We start from the raw sequence: 13,009 nt of genomic DNA, 5'->3' as shown, positions 1-13,009 counted from the left end.
GGCAGTATCACAGCTAAGAATAGAAGACAGGAGTCCTGTCTTCCAGTCTCATCTCTCACCACTAGACAAACTTCCTTACTTTTAAGATAAGTTAGTGGTTGCATGTTTTGAACCAAGATCTGGAAGATTTGCTGCATCCAGCCACCCGTAATATAGTTGAACAGGAGAAATCCCAGGGTGAACCAAAGGGTTAACTCATGGATCTTTACTGGGCATAGAAACCAAACCTACTTGAGTTTCATTTGTGCAAATCTTTTATCCCCCTCATCTCCCGAAATAGAGAGAGAACAATATGCTTACTACTGGGTTTACTACCGGTTACCCTTACTGTGTCCCTTATTTCTCCTTGTTAGAGACGTAAACAAGCCACTTGTGTTTGATTCACAGAGAACCGTGAGAAACAAGCTGTGTATGTGAAGCAGTGTGAGGTTTTTTCATTCTATTCAGCCCTTTGTATATTCAAATTCTTCTAGTTTCAGTTCTTGCTGTTCTGCCAGATTTCCATAGCATTGATAGGTTTTCTGAATTAATAAGTTTCTTCCCTCTCTTTCCCTTTACCTCTCCCTCTTCCCTTTTACTTTTGCAACTGGTGAAAAGTTTTTCTAAGTGCGCAGCCTTATCCATATTGATTTTTCTCTCTCCCCTGTCTAACCGACTCTTAGATGTTTTATTTTGTAAAGCGTTAATAGAATTTTTTTTTGGCCATTGCACTTTATCTATTCAGGAGTCATTGAGAAATCCTATTGTGTCACCAGACTGTGGAGGAAAGAGGCTATTCTTCTGTTACAATGGCTGCCCTAAAAATAATGTGGGGTGGAATTAACTTAGAAAGGGCAGAGACGGAGATAAAATGTTCTGACCTTAGGAAACAGAAAAGATAACCAATTAGGCATTGCTGAAAGTGCACTAGCTGGCTTAAAAACACACTGCTGCTTTCTGAGGGTATATTTTAACTCAGAAACTCAGCTCCAACAGAACTGATTCACCCCGTTGAATTTTGCAGGGTTTCAGAGTCGAACCCCTAGATCTGTAACTCTCTTTTTTTTTTGTGGTTTTGCTTCTGAGCCAAAACTTTTACAGTCCTGTTCCCAGTGTGAACAAAGCACAAAGCTCACGAAGATGGTTGAGCTCACATGGTTTCCACCCCAAGTAGCAGAAATCTCCCCCAGCCCAGCCCAGGAAGTCTCAGTGTTACTGTTATTTATTTGCCCACTAAAAACCCTGACCAAGCCCTAGATCTCATTGTGGTAGGTGCTGTGCGAACACATAGCAGAAGCTTTGGACCAGATCTGTAAAGGTAATTAGGTGCCTAACTCCCATCGAAGTCACTCTAAGGGCGAGAGAGAACACATCGTCAATTTCCATTTGACAGATGGGGAACTGAAGCACAGAGTTGAAGTCTCTCTCCCCAGGACACACAGCAAGTCCATGGCTGAACCAGGAACTACATTTGCATCTCCTGAGCGCCAGTCCAGTTCCAAGATCATCCCTCCTCTCTCATCAGGATTTGGGCAGTGCTTGGAGAAGTGAGATGATGATTGCACAATAGTCTGAAGCCTGTGTTGTCACTCCTGTCATCCACAGATGAAGAGGGAAAGGGCTGTTGAAAGCTGCAGCTCAGGTTTTAGCCTATTGAAGTCCTGCCTGACAAGACTCTCTTAACCCTGGGTTACACTTCAAACTTATGTGGGTATAACAACGTCACTTGGGTTTGGAAAATCCAACCCCGTGAGCGATGCCATTTCACCGCCTAACTCCCGGTGTAGACGGCTCTGTGTTGATAGAAGGGCTTCTCCCATCAACATAACTACCACCTCTCAGGGACCTGGCATACCTACACTGACAAGAGCTCTCCCGTTGGCATAGCCAACATCTTCCCTGAGCACTGCAGCTCTGTAAGTGTAGGCCAGGCCTCAGTTGCACAGCAAAAGGGAAGTCAGGATCAGAGCGGAGTGAAATTTTTTATGGACAGCTCTTTTACAGAGAAAAATGCAGATTCAGCAACACCAAAACGTTTCACTAATTCATGTCAGTTTCAATGAACTATTTTGGTTTTTATTAAAAAAAAAAACTAAAAAATTGAAACATCTTGATTTTTTTCAGATGTCTTCTAAAAAATAAAACATTAAAAAGTACTTAAAATCCAACCTAAGTATTTCATTAAGCCGGAAATTAATTTTGTTTTTATGTTTTAGTTTGACCCTAAACCATTTTTTTTCTTTTCAACCCGAATGAAATCTGTAATTTGCACAGCTCTAGTCCAGATCTTGTCCCTCGTGATATTTTTAGTGGAGATGGGGAGAAATAAGTAAAGGGCCTGTACATTTTTTTTTCCTTCTGTAATTCACCTCTAAAGAAGGATGTGTATTTCCAACACCTCTAGTAAACTGTTGCTCAGTAAAGAAGGAGGAGTTTGGGGAATTAACAGTGCACAGAGACCAGCACTGTGCTAATCAACTTAGTGCTGTCATCTGGGGTATGGATGAGGTGTAGTAGGATCAACATTACCCTGTGCATTACTTTCCCTTTGGACACAGAGTTTTTCCCCTTGTTGATGAGTGCTGCAGAGCGATGCCCTTTGGGCACCTGTTTGATCAGCCCTTGTTTCCTAGCTACCAAAGAAGCCTTTTAAAACAACACAAACTTTAGCCTCTGTGTTGGTCGAGCTGCTACCGCAGGCTAAAGAATCATGCTCTGTTAGCCTGGGTCACAGGCTCCCCATGGCTGGAGAAACTCACCCTGGGCTTCAAGTGTCCACAGCCATTCAAATCCCTGTGCAAGGCATTACTTTGTAATGGCACCCCTGGTCGAGGATTGAGGCTTCTGGCCTGGTTACAGTCGTGAGAACCGTTCCACACTGTACATTCTAATTATGTTGCGTCTGGATCAGAAGACAACAGTGGTGGGATTGAGCCTCTTGTTCTGTTTGTATTTAGAGTGCAAATGAGCTCTGGGGGCCCTCTCCAGGCTGGGGTTGGGATTTTGGACAAAGATTTTGTGGTGAGAAGTGTCATAAAGTTGTACTGTGTAGACTAACTAGTATGGGGACAAAGGGGTGTTCAGCACACAGTTTTCCTCCGGTGATGCACAAGGTGGTTATAGGAGAAGAAAAGAGAACGCATGTCGTTCAGAGAAACTGGGCTAGCTGCTGAACGTGATTCTGATCCCTGTGTGCTTGAGGCCTTTGAGAATTTTAACAATCACTGATCAAACAGTAATTCCAGGGCACAGATGAGTGCTAGGGAAAAATTGTCCCTATTTACTCTCTAATCTGACTGACACCTGTGTGTTGTTTTTTGGTTTTGTGATGTTCTTTTATGAGATAAGGAAGGGGAGTGGGGCGACAGGACAATATACTTAATTTGGATTCTCATTGTGCCAGTGGTTTAGGTCCCAGGCATGCTGCGGATGAAACATATCAGAATGAAGGAAGCATGTTACATCCTTTCAGCTCAGGCTGTTTCCAACATATTTGTGCAAACTAATGTGAATGGGACTCATCAGTGTTAGCTGAAATGGGGTTTAAAAGGAGTCTAAGCACAGTTTGAGGTTTTACCACCTTGCGACTTCTACTGTATCATGGAAGCTGCCTCCAACGCTGTAATAGTAGGGACAGATCCACCCTGTGTTTTTAATCACTCTCCAAAATTGTGCTACTGCCCTGTAACACCGTGCATGCGTAAAGCATGCAAGATTGAGCTATCCTCGGGGACTGTCATCTAACTGCATCACCGGCATGGTAATTTTTACAGGGTGGGTGCCATTGCAGAGTGACTCTTCAAAGAAATCAGTTTTTCTAAAATGAGTGGGTAGATAACATGTTAAATTTTTTTTGGTGGGGGGAATCCTCGGTAGAATTCAATCGGGATGAACCCAAGTATAGAAATTATTCTAAAAAAAATAGAGTTGAATTAAGAACGAGATCCATTCTGTGGCTTGGAGTTTGTATGTTTGTTTTTTTACCATCATCTCTTCTAAAGCAGAGAGATACTTCTTTATTAAATAATAGTTAAAACGATCTATTCAAAGGTTATAATTTTCTGTTAAATTCTACAGGACTTTTCCATAAGAGTGCAGCAGTATCCTGCTGAAGTTCTGGAGTCTCTGAACAGTTTAAAATACAATATACTCAAAAAGAAATCCCCGCACAGCCTCAGTCAAAAATAAGTGTAAAATTTAGGTGTGGCTGCACAGATTAAATGTAGGTGGAATAAATCATGCAAAGAGTGATGAAACTTGAAAGTGATTTTTGTTGCACTTCAATACATTTCATCAGGCAGCCCTCTCTTCTGAAGTGGAAATGCCAAACCTGATGCAAATTAAACCTCTGTCCCCCTCCGTTCCTCCAGTTGCTTTTCAAAAGACCTCTTGAAAACCTCTGAATACCTTTTTGGCTGACCAGATTTTGCCCCACACATACTTTTTGAAATCTTCTAATTCCATCCAGCACACTGATAGCCGCTGGAGAAGTCATGGGCTTGATTTGCATCAGTGACTCTGGGGCCCCTCCTTATCTCTCTCCAGCTGCCTCAGAAGAACAATGGAGGAAAAAAAGCAACTTGGATGTTTGTGCTTTTTAGGGCAATAAAACTTTAAAAGTGCATTTTCCCTCTAGGATCAAATGCCAGCAAGGCTTTGTGTTGACGGTGGCAGGTTTCCAAAAGAAAGAGCTAACTCCAGGCAAAGGAAATGAGATATGATGAATCCATGTGGCCTACCATACCTGAATTTACCCTGCCACTACCCCAGCCTTGCCTCCCCAGTACCGGATTTGTTTGCATGTCTTCGTTAACCTTGTAGCAAATATACTAAAACACACCTCTTCTGTCTTGCAGGTAGAGGATGCCATGCTTATGTTTGACAAGACTACCAACCGGCATAGAGGTAAGAGAGAGCATCTGAGTTCAGATGCCACATTTTATAATTGGCAAATGCAAAAACTCTGTGTGGTGAATGTAACACTGTAGGTCTGGCTGGCCCGGTGGCCCCAACAGCAGTGATCAGTGCTGCTGTGCCAGGAGACTGGGATCTGAGCTGCCTCCCCATGTGCTGTGATCACGCGGAGCTGGGCGTACTTGGGCCTCGGTTTTTGTGTGTGTCTGGGGATAGCTTGGATTTCTCAACAGTGACAACTCTTCTGGCCACTTGACAGAGTCCTGTCTTCGTGGCCCAAAGAAAGTTCTATTCAGCTTGACTTTAGTGAAAGGATGATTGCTGGCATATGTGGCCTTATGTGGAGATAAAAGTATGGCAGGCTGGGGGGATCATTAGGCATCTGATGCTGAGATGGAATGGGACAGAGTAACATTTAGAGCTGGAAGAAATTTTTAAAGTTTTCTCCCTGGTTACCCCTCTTCTCGCCCAACAAAGATGTAGGGCAAGTGAGTCCAGCCTTCAGTACTAAGGGGATAAACACTCACTCAGGCCTCTCCATGTTTCGGACATGTGACATACTCTGAGACCCGATAGCAGATATCTGCATGAGCCTGTGATGCCTGTTTACACTTGAGGATGCGCAAGAACCTTAACTTGCAATTCCCTTATTTCAGTGTAGCTAGACCAGATTGGGCCAAATTGCCAATCGGCTTCCCCCCACTCATGAAACCTGTGCACACTTGAACGCATGTGCAAGTCTTATACTAGCAACTAGAAGTATGGCTGGATGTGCAAATCGATGATGCCAGTATTAGAGGTTCATTTTTTTCTTAGAAGTAAGACACCTGGCACCCTTTAGCCCACTGTGATCTTTTCACAGCCTCTTCCCCCTTCCACCTCCCCCCCCCCCCATGCTGGTGCTCAGAGACTGTGTTCCAAAATGCTCCCTCTCCTTTATAGTCATCAGTTACAGCTTGGGAACTGGAGGCTGGATGTATTTACAGTACAGGACACTGACCACGTGCACAGCAAAGCATCAGTATGGCACTTAGATCTTCTTTGATTCTTCCTCCCTCCTTCAGTCCCTCCATCTCCCATCTTCTCTGCTTAACCGTTTCACCTCTCAGTCTGCATTTCCTCTGAGACTCTCTCAGCTTCTTGCCCTGCTAGTCTAACACCAAGGGGCCCATTTTCAAGGCAGAATGAGAACAGTCTTTGGGCTTATCTTGTCTCCTCCTTGTACTGGCCACTGTGGGGGGAAGCTGCTACCAAATGTTTGCAAAATGCTCCCTAAGTAACTTCCATGGGCCAATGGGCCTTTTTCCAACTTAGCTGCCTTCCCTCTGAGGAGAGGAAGGGAAACGTGTTCTCACTTGATGTCAGTTTTGAAGTGTGTGCTTTCATTTCCATGTATTCTTCCTGCTGCCTAGGTTCGGTTTATGATCTCTGTTTGACACATCACCGCTGAAGGGAGAGAAACAGAGTTGGAAACAGATGGGAGGGACAGGGACAGTCCAGGCACCAGCACACCAAGCACGTGCCTGAGGCAGCAAGTCGCAGGGGGGTGCCTGCCGGTTGCTATGAGGGTGGCAATCAGGCTGCCTTCGACGGCATGTCTGCGGGAGATCCGCTGGTCCTGCATCTTTGGTGGCAATTTGGCGACGGATACGCTGAAGGCATGGCACCGGTGGACTTCCTGCTGAATCCGCGTTACCAGTGGACCTCCTGCAGGTGCGCCGCTGAAGACTGCCTGACTGCTGTGCTTGGGGTGGCAAAATACATAGAGCTGCCCCTGGGGAGGGGAGATGCAGGAGCCTTTCCAAAATCAGGCCTTGCCTGGATGGTGCCTTCAAAATACTGACATGCACTTGGCTGGGTAACACAAATGGTGGACACCAGTCTGCATGTGGACTTGATTATTTTTTTTTATTATTATTTTAGAGTTGTTATGGACATGGTATTTCATGCCCGATAAAAGGTGGAATCCCTGCTTTAAGGGACTTGCCACCATGCGCAGACAAGGCTGCATGATGAATGGAATAAATGGGCTTGCAGGAAAAGGGAGGATACTTGGGATATGTTGGCTGTCCCTCATGCTTGGAAGATGGCGTGGACTGAGAAGTGAGTGAAGGAGGACATGGGAACTGTGTGGAGTGAAGGGTGACTGGGAGATTAGGGAGTAGGAAGAGATGAGGCAGGGAGATAACAATTGCTCTGGCATGCGTGATTGCCAGTTTTGAATGCAAACGTGGCCCTTTGTGGTTAGATCCTGTAATTTAGGATAGGATTTTCCATGCCACCAGCATCACCCTAACTCAGCTGCTTTCCAGGTCAGTTGGCGGTTAGGTCAGTGCTGAGCGCTTTAGAAAATCTCACTCCATAGTTTCCTCATTTCATTTGCACCTTTGACCTGAGTTCTTTGCTTTGCTGATAGGAGTCTGGAATTTATAGAATCTCAGTGGTTTGGGGTAAGAATGTATGGGATGCATGGGAAACAAGTGCTCTGGGAATCTCAGTGTATCACTTTGAGCCAAGCGTCCTTAAAGCAAGTAATAAGGATGCATTTCATAGATATTTAAGGAGCCATTTGGTCTAATTATCCTTAATGAAGGAGTGGGGCGAATGCACCCCAATTATGAGGGACTTGGATGTCAGTGCTAGAATAAATATAATTCCCTCACCTCCATCTCCCCTCCTAAAACTGCATGTTTCATGTCTCACTGGATCAGGTTAAGCTGTTTTTCAGTCTGAAGGTCTGACAACTCAGGAAAACATCATGGGAAGATGTTGGGAGGGGGAAGCAGTGAGTGGTGGTGGTGGTTGTACTATTTTTTTTGTACTGGAGTAATACCTAGGAGCCCTAATCCTGGATCAGGACCCCATTGTGTTAGGTGCTGCATAAACCCAGAACAAAAAGATGGTCTGTGCTCAAAGAGCTTCTGATCTAGTCTCAGTGTAAGGCAAGAGCCAAAAAGTGGCTACATGCAGATGGATGGGGAGGATGTTTTGTGGCTGGTTTGGATTAATTGGTGTGCTGCTTGCAGGCAGCATAATGGTGCCTTGTAAAATAGAAATAATGAAGGCACTTGGGTGGGTGTCAAGCACTGGGCTTTGCTGCTTGTTTAAAGGATTAATTAATGCCCTGGAGGTAGATGACAGTAACTTTCTATTGACACCTTCCCTTGCCTGCATCTTAAGCAAAGTGCAAGTAGAACCAGTTCCCTCCAATCACATCTGCATCTATCTATTGGTTAGCCTTGAGTTTCTGGTGTTGCCTTCCAGCAAAGATTGCTCAATGTAACAAATGGGATTGAATATTGACTTGTGCCCACCAGGAGGGGAAGACAAGTTTGTGGAGCTGGAATCACAGCTGTGGTCTTCATATTCCCCCAGGCTGAAATTGCCAATTGACCATTATTACTCATTTATTTATATTACAGTAATGCCTGGAGCCCCCAACTGAGACCAGGGCTGCCTGTTGCTATATAAACACGAAGTGAGAGACAATCTCTGCCCTGAACAGCTTACAGTCTAAATAGACAAGACAGACAGAGCGTGGGAGAAAAGGAATACAGTTTATTCCCACATTGCAGATGGAGAACTGGTACACAGAAGAACTGAAGTGTCTCACCCAAGAAGTCTATGATAGAGCTGGGAACTGAATTCAGATCATTGAATTTCCTGTTCAGTGTCTTAACCACAAAACCGCCCTTTCTTCCAATGATTTTAAATCTCTATTCGCAGCTTTCAGGGAAGGATTAAGGCAGGATCTCTGAGATCAGGGCCCTGTGGAGGGGCAATCAGTGCAGTGAAAGTATTCAACAGCAGCAAATTACTCAGCTATCTGCTTCACTTGAGTGGAGGCTCAAGGACCGAGGGCCGGTCTATACACAGTTTTTACACTATTTTAACTTTAAATCAGTTTTAGAAACCAAATCAGTGGAATTCCTGAGCAGAGAGCACAATTAAGCGTTAATATCAGGCCTGGTCCACACCTAAAACTAAGTTGACATCGGTACAGCACTCAGGGCTGTGAAAAACCCACACCTCTGAACAACGTACCTATGCTCACCAAACTGTGGAACAGCTGCAGCTAGGTCAACTGGAGAGTGCATCCATTGACCAGGCTACCGTCACTTGGGAACGGGGATTTTCTACAGCAATGGGCAAACCACTTCCGTTTGTGTATATGCTATGGGATTACAGTGGTCTAGCTATGCTGCTGTAGCAGCCACAGTGTAGACATGGCCCCAGTTTAGATCGTGTGGATCGCAAGCTAAACTATTATACGTGTGTCCGTATCAGGGACTCCTGCTGACTTGACTCAATCTATTTTCTTTAAATCGGTGAAAAACAGTGAGAAGACACAGAACCCCTTAGAAAAAGACCAAACGGAGCTATTTGGGAAGAGGAAACCAGTCATAAAAATCATTAAAAAAAAAATCCCTCTCCGCCCACCCCTCCAAATTTGAAATTTCAACATTCAACAAAATTTTATTCAGCCCATAGTTGATCAAAGAAACAAGGGGGGAAATGCTCTTTTTTCCTTTTTTCAAATATTTCAACCAGGCCCAGGCAAGTGTCTATAAAGGGGGAAGCGGACTTGGGGGGAATTGATCCTGGGCTAGTCTGGAAAAAGGAGAGTGTCTAGGCCTGTCCTGAATTGCGAGTGGGGTGGTGCTTCTTGCAACCCATGTGTTCTTAATCTATCCACAATCTCTTTAAAAGAACAAATCATGGCTAAGGGTGAGCTGCCTCAAAGACCTGTTCATTTCCTTATCTCCATGTACAGGAGAAACAGTTTAGCGGAAACTGTAGGTAGGTAGGCAGCCAGCACTTAGCTATCTGACCATGAGCATCTCAACTATACAGCCACTTATCTTGGGTGCAGCCCATCCATTCCCTTCCAGCCTTATATTCTGTACCGATTGCCTGGAACATATGCTAAATGTAATCCTATAAAGTCATGAGATGTAGGAATTAAAAGCCAGAGTTCTTGCTTTATTCATTTCCTTTACACTTGAAACTAGGTCTTAAATTTGGCATGTGCCTTTAATGGCAGCATAATTTGGTTTTTCCTTGAAGTAGCGTGATCTGTGGGAATGAGCACCAAAAACTATTGAATTCTAATCTTAGCGGACTCACTGATCTTGGGCAACACACAACCATTCTGACTTGCTTTTCTCACCTGTAAAAGGTGATAACTGTACTTCTTTAAAGATACCACCATTATAGGACTCTTGGAGGTTTCAAGCATGCTAGAGTTTTAAAACCCAAAAGTGAGAATTCTAGATGGATGGTATCACAGAGGAAGCAGAATCACTAGGTAATTTGCTCTTACCTGCCACACAGGAGTGATGAAGATTCCTTATTGCTTGTACAGTGTTCTGAAAGTTGACTCAGGATTATTTTCAATGGGAATTTCCAGTAGTATTAAATAGTAAATGTCTGTCTCTCAGTATATGGCTCCCTCTGTATGATATAGATGTTACACTACAAACACCTCTCTGCTTTAACATGTTACGGGGGGAAATAAAAACCTGACATTGCTCATAATTTCTTCCCCCAAGTGGAAACAGATCTTAACAGCTTATGTAATTTGTCTTTCAGACTCTACCCACTTAAGTGTTCCTGTGTTTACTCTTTGTGCGAGCTTGCTTGACTGATACAGTTATCGTCTGAGCCACAAAAGTGTCAGCTTCTTGGAGTAATGTGTATAGCTCATTTGTTTAGGGAGACTGCCAAGAAGTTTAGAGTATTCTGAGTAAAGTCAAGAAGTGCTACAAGCCCTGGAAATTAGTGTGGGGATAGCGGCCAAGCCCGATTTCCTAGAACACTAGGACCGCTGGCTTGAGCGTGTTGCCTCTACCTCTGTCTCTATGGCAGAATCAGGAGACTTGAGCTTATGACACACTCCTTCTAAATTATTCATTGTGTGTCAGTTTGCTTTCGTAGAGAGCCTAGTGACTGCTGGTTGCTGGAGTACAAAAACTTGCAGATAAACTTTTTCCCCCTCACCACTATCTCTTCCATAAAATACTTCTATTTAAAATTGCAGTACCCAACAACTGAGCAAAAACAAAACTAAAAAACAAAAAAACTTGAAGGGCTGAGATTTTCAAAGCCACCAGAGGAATTTGAACACCCAAATCCCATTAGAAATCAATGTGAACTCTTTGTCCAAGCCCTTTACCTAATTTTGGAAGTCCAGCCCCAAGTGATTTCCTTTATTTTGAGAATATTTCCAACCTGTTCTTTTCAGCCATCCTGAACATAAACATGACATACCCTTCCCCAGTCAAGATCTTCAGTTGCTTATGATGTTTAAGAGCAATGTTACATGAGACTTGTCTTTGGCACAAGGAGGGATAAGTTTCCTCTCTGACCTGGTCCAGTGGGATGACAAAGTTAAAGGAGCACCAAAGGGCTAATTCCTCGGCAAGGCAGAGATTGAGCCAGACTGAACATGCTCCAGTGATTTTTCTGCCCACTACTCTCCACGTTCTTTGCTTAAACTCTACAGACTAAGAAGTGGCTTATGCAACACACAGCAGGTGACCCAAGGAGTTGTATTCCAAAATTAATATGGATTCAGTACTTTCTTTCTTGAGGCATTTGCAGCTTCAGTTTTCAGGCTCCTACTCTGGGATTTTTATTGTTTACGTACTCTGTCTGAGATTTACATTTGGTAATTCATGAAAGTTACTTCCTCTTCTACCTCAAAGGCTGTAGTCTTTGCCCTTTCCTGGCATTTATAGGTCGGGAGCACAGTAGGTAGAATCCTGATATCCAAAGGAATGCATCATCTTGCAGCATAACCAGACTGCACAACTATAATGTGTTGGGTGAAGTCTGTAGGATTTTGTTGCCCTCTAGTGGCTGACTCAGAAAGAAGATAAAAGCTATACTCTCTAGGCAGCTTTTGGAGCTGCTCTGTTAGTTCAAATGGCAGAGGCTTTTGTTTTTGAACCCAAAGGTCTTGGGTTCTAGTCCTCTCTAGGACCAGTGGTCTGACTCTGCACACACATCCCATGTATATCGACCCTTGCTCTTGCCTGCTGACTCCAATGGCAGTCTCTTCACAGGATTATCTGCTGCCCAAATCCCAGGATTAACTCTACCTGGTAGGGTAGTGCTGCTCTGCTGGGCGCCACTGTGGGGATAGGGGGAGATTGCAGTGTAGTGTTAAAAAAACAAACTGTGATGAGTTTGTCTTCCCTTGTGTCCTGCAGTCAAGATTCTCCTTGTGCCTTTCCATTCTGATCTCAAGGTGATCCTTGATGCGTCTCCTGTATGTGGCACTGTGCTGCCGTAAGCACTTTCCAAACCACCTGGGCGCTGGGAAACATTTATGTTTGTGCTTTAACAGCTCCAATTCAGCTATTTTTATATACACTTCAGGGGAAGATGGAATATTGTGTTTGGTAGCCCTGTGTTATCAGGTGCGAGCCTGAGTGATAAGCCCTTAGAGGATGGATTGTCCTGTCAAAAACAACTTTCCGTTATCTCATCTGAAGAAAAGTTTCATGACTACTGAAGTTAAGGGCTATGCAGACAGAGGGCACCTTAGTTTCTAAAAAGCCCCAGTCCCTTAATGCAAACTGGGGAAGGGGGAGCCCTTTACCTGGAGCAAGGGAAGCAACAAGATTTTAGCAGTTCTGTGATATTTTTATTTTATTGGCTTTGATTTTTTTTATAGTCTTGTTTTACTGTATACACTCAATAGCGTGTCTCTTCATATTAACGTCCTTACGTGAATTGTTTGAAAGAGTCCTAAGGACTGGGAAGTGAAGACCCAGCCATTTGTTCAGGACTAACAGATGCTGAAATGCCCATTGAAAGAGATCTTGCCATTTCCAGTATAGGCCACTTAAACTGGACTTGGGTCTCCATCTTGTGTGGCATTGAGCACTTCAGTTGACCAGGGAGTTGCGGATGATCCACAACTTACAGGAGCATTCAACAGCTTGGAGGATCAGCTCCACAAACTTACCAAGCTGTTTCCCAGAGAACTGACTTTATCCTAGTGGTAGTGAATGGCAATAACTAATACTTAATTGAAACAGTATTAGCTCAGATTTCTCCTAATGGGGGAAGCAGTTGGCTGGTGCAAAATCATTTTGCTGCTTGAGCA

General features: G+C 44.0%; 1 protein-coding gene across 16 annotated transcripts in view; it reads left to right on the top strand.

Annotated features, from left to right (window-relative positions):
• MSI2 (musashi RNA binding protein 2) overlaps nt 1-13,009 on the top strand; it is a 388,040-nt gene that overhangs the window by 206,509 nt on the left and 168,522 nt on the right. For all 16 annotated transcript variants that reach the window (XM_030536737.1, XM_030536749.1, XM_030536747.1 and 13 more), the window contains one exon: nt 4,836-4,884. In XM_030536737.1, coding sequence (XP_030392597.1) covers nt 4,836-4,884 — 49 coding nt within the window. The remainder of the gene's footprint in view (nt 1-4,835; nt 4,885-13,009) is intronic.

This window comes from Gopherus evgoodei, chromosome 17 (genome assembly GCF_007399415.2).
Source record: "Gopherus evgoodei ecotype Sinaloan lineage chromosome 17, rGopEvg1_v1.p, whole genome shotgun sequence".
In the NCBI taxonomy this organism is placed as follows: domain Eukaryota; kingdom Metazoa; phylum Chordata; order Testudines; family Testudinidae; genus Gopherus; species Gopherus evgoodei.
This window is presented reverse-complemented; position numbering and strand designations above follow the sequence as displayed.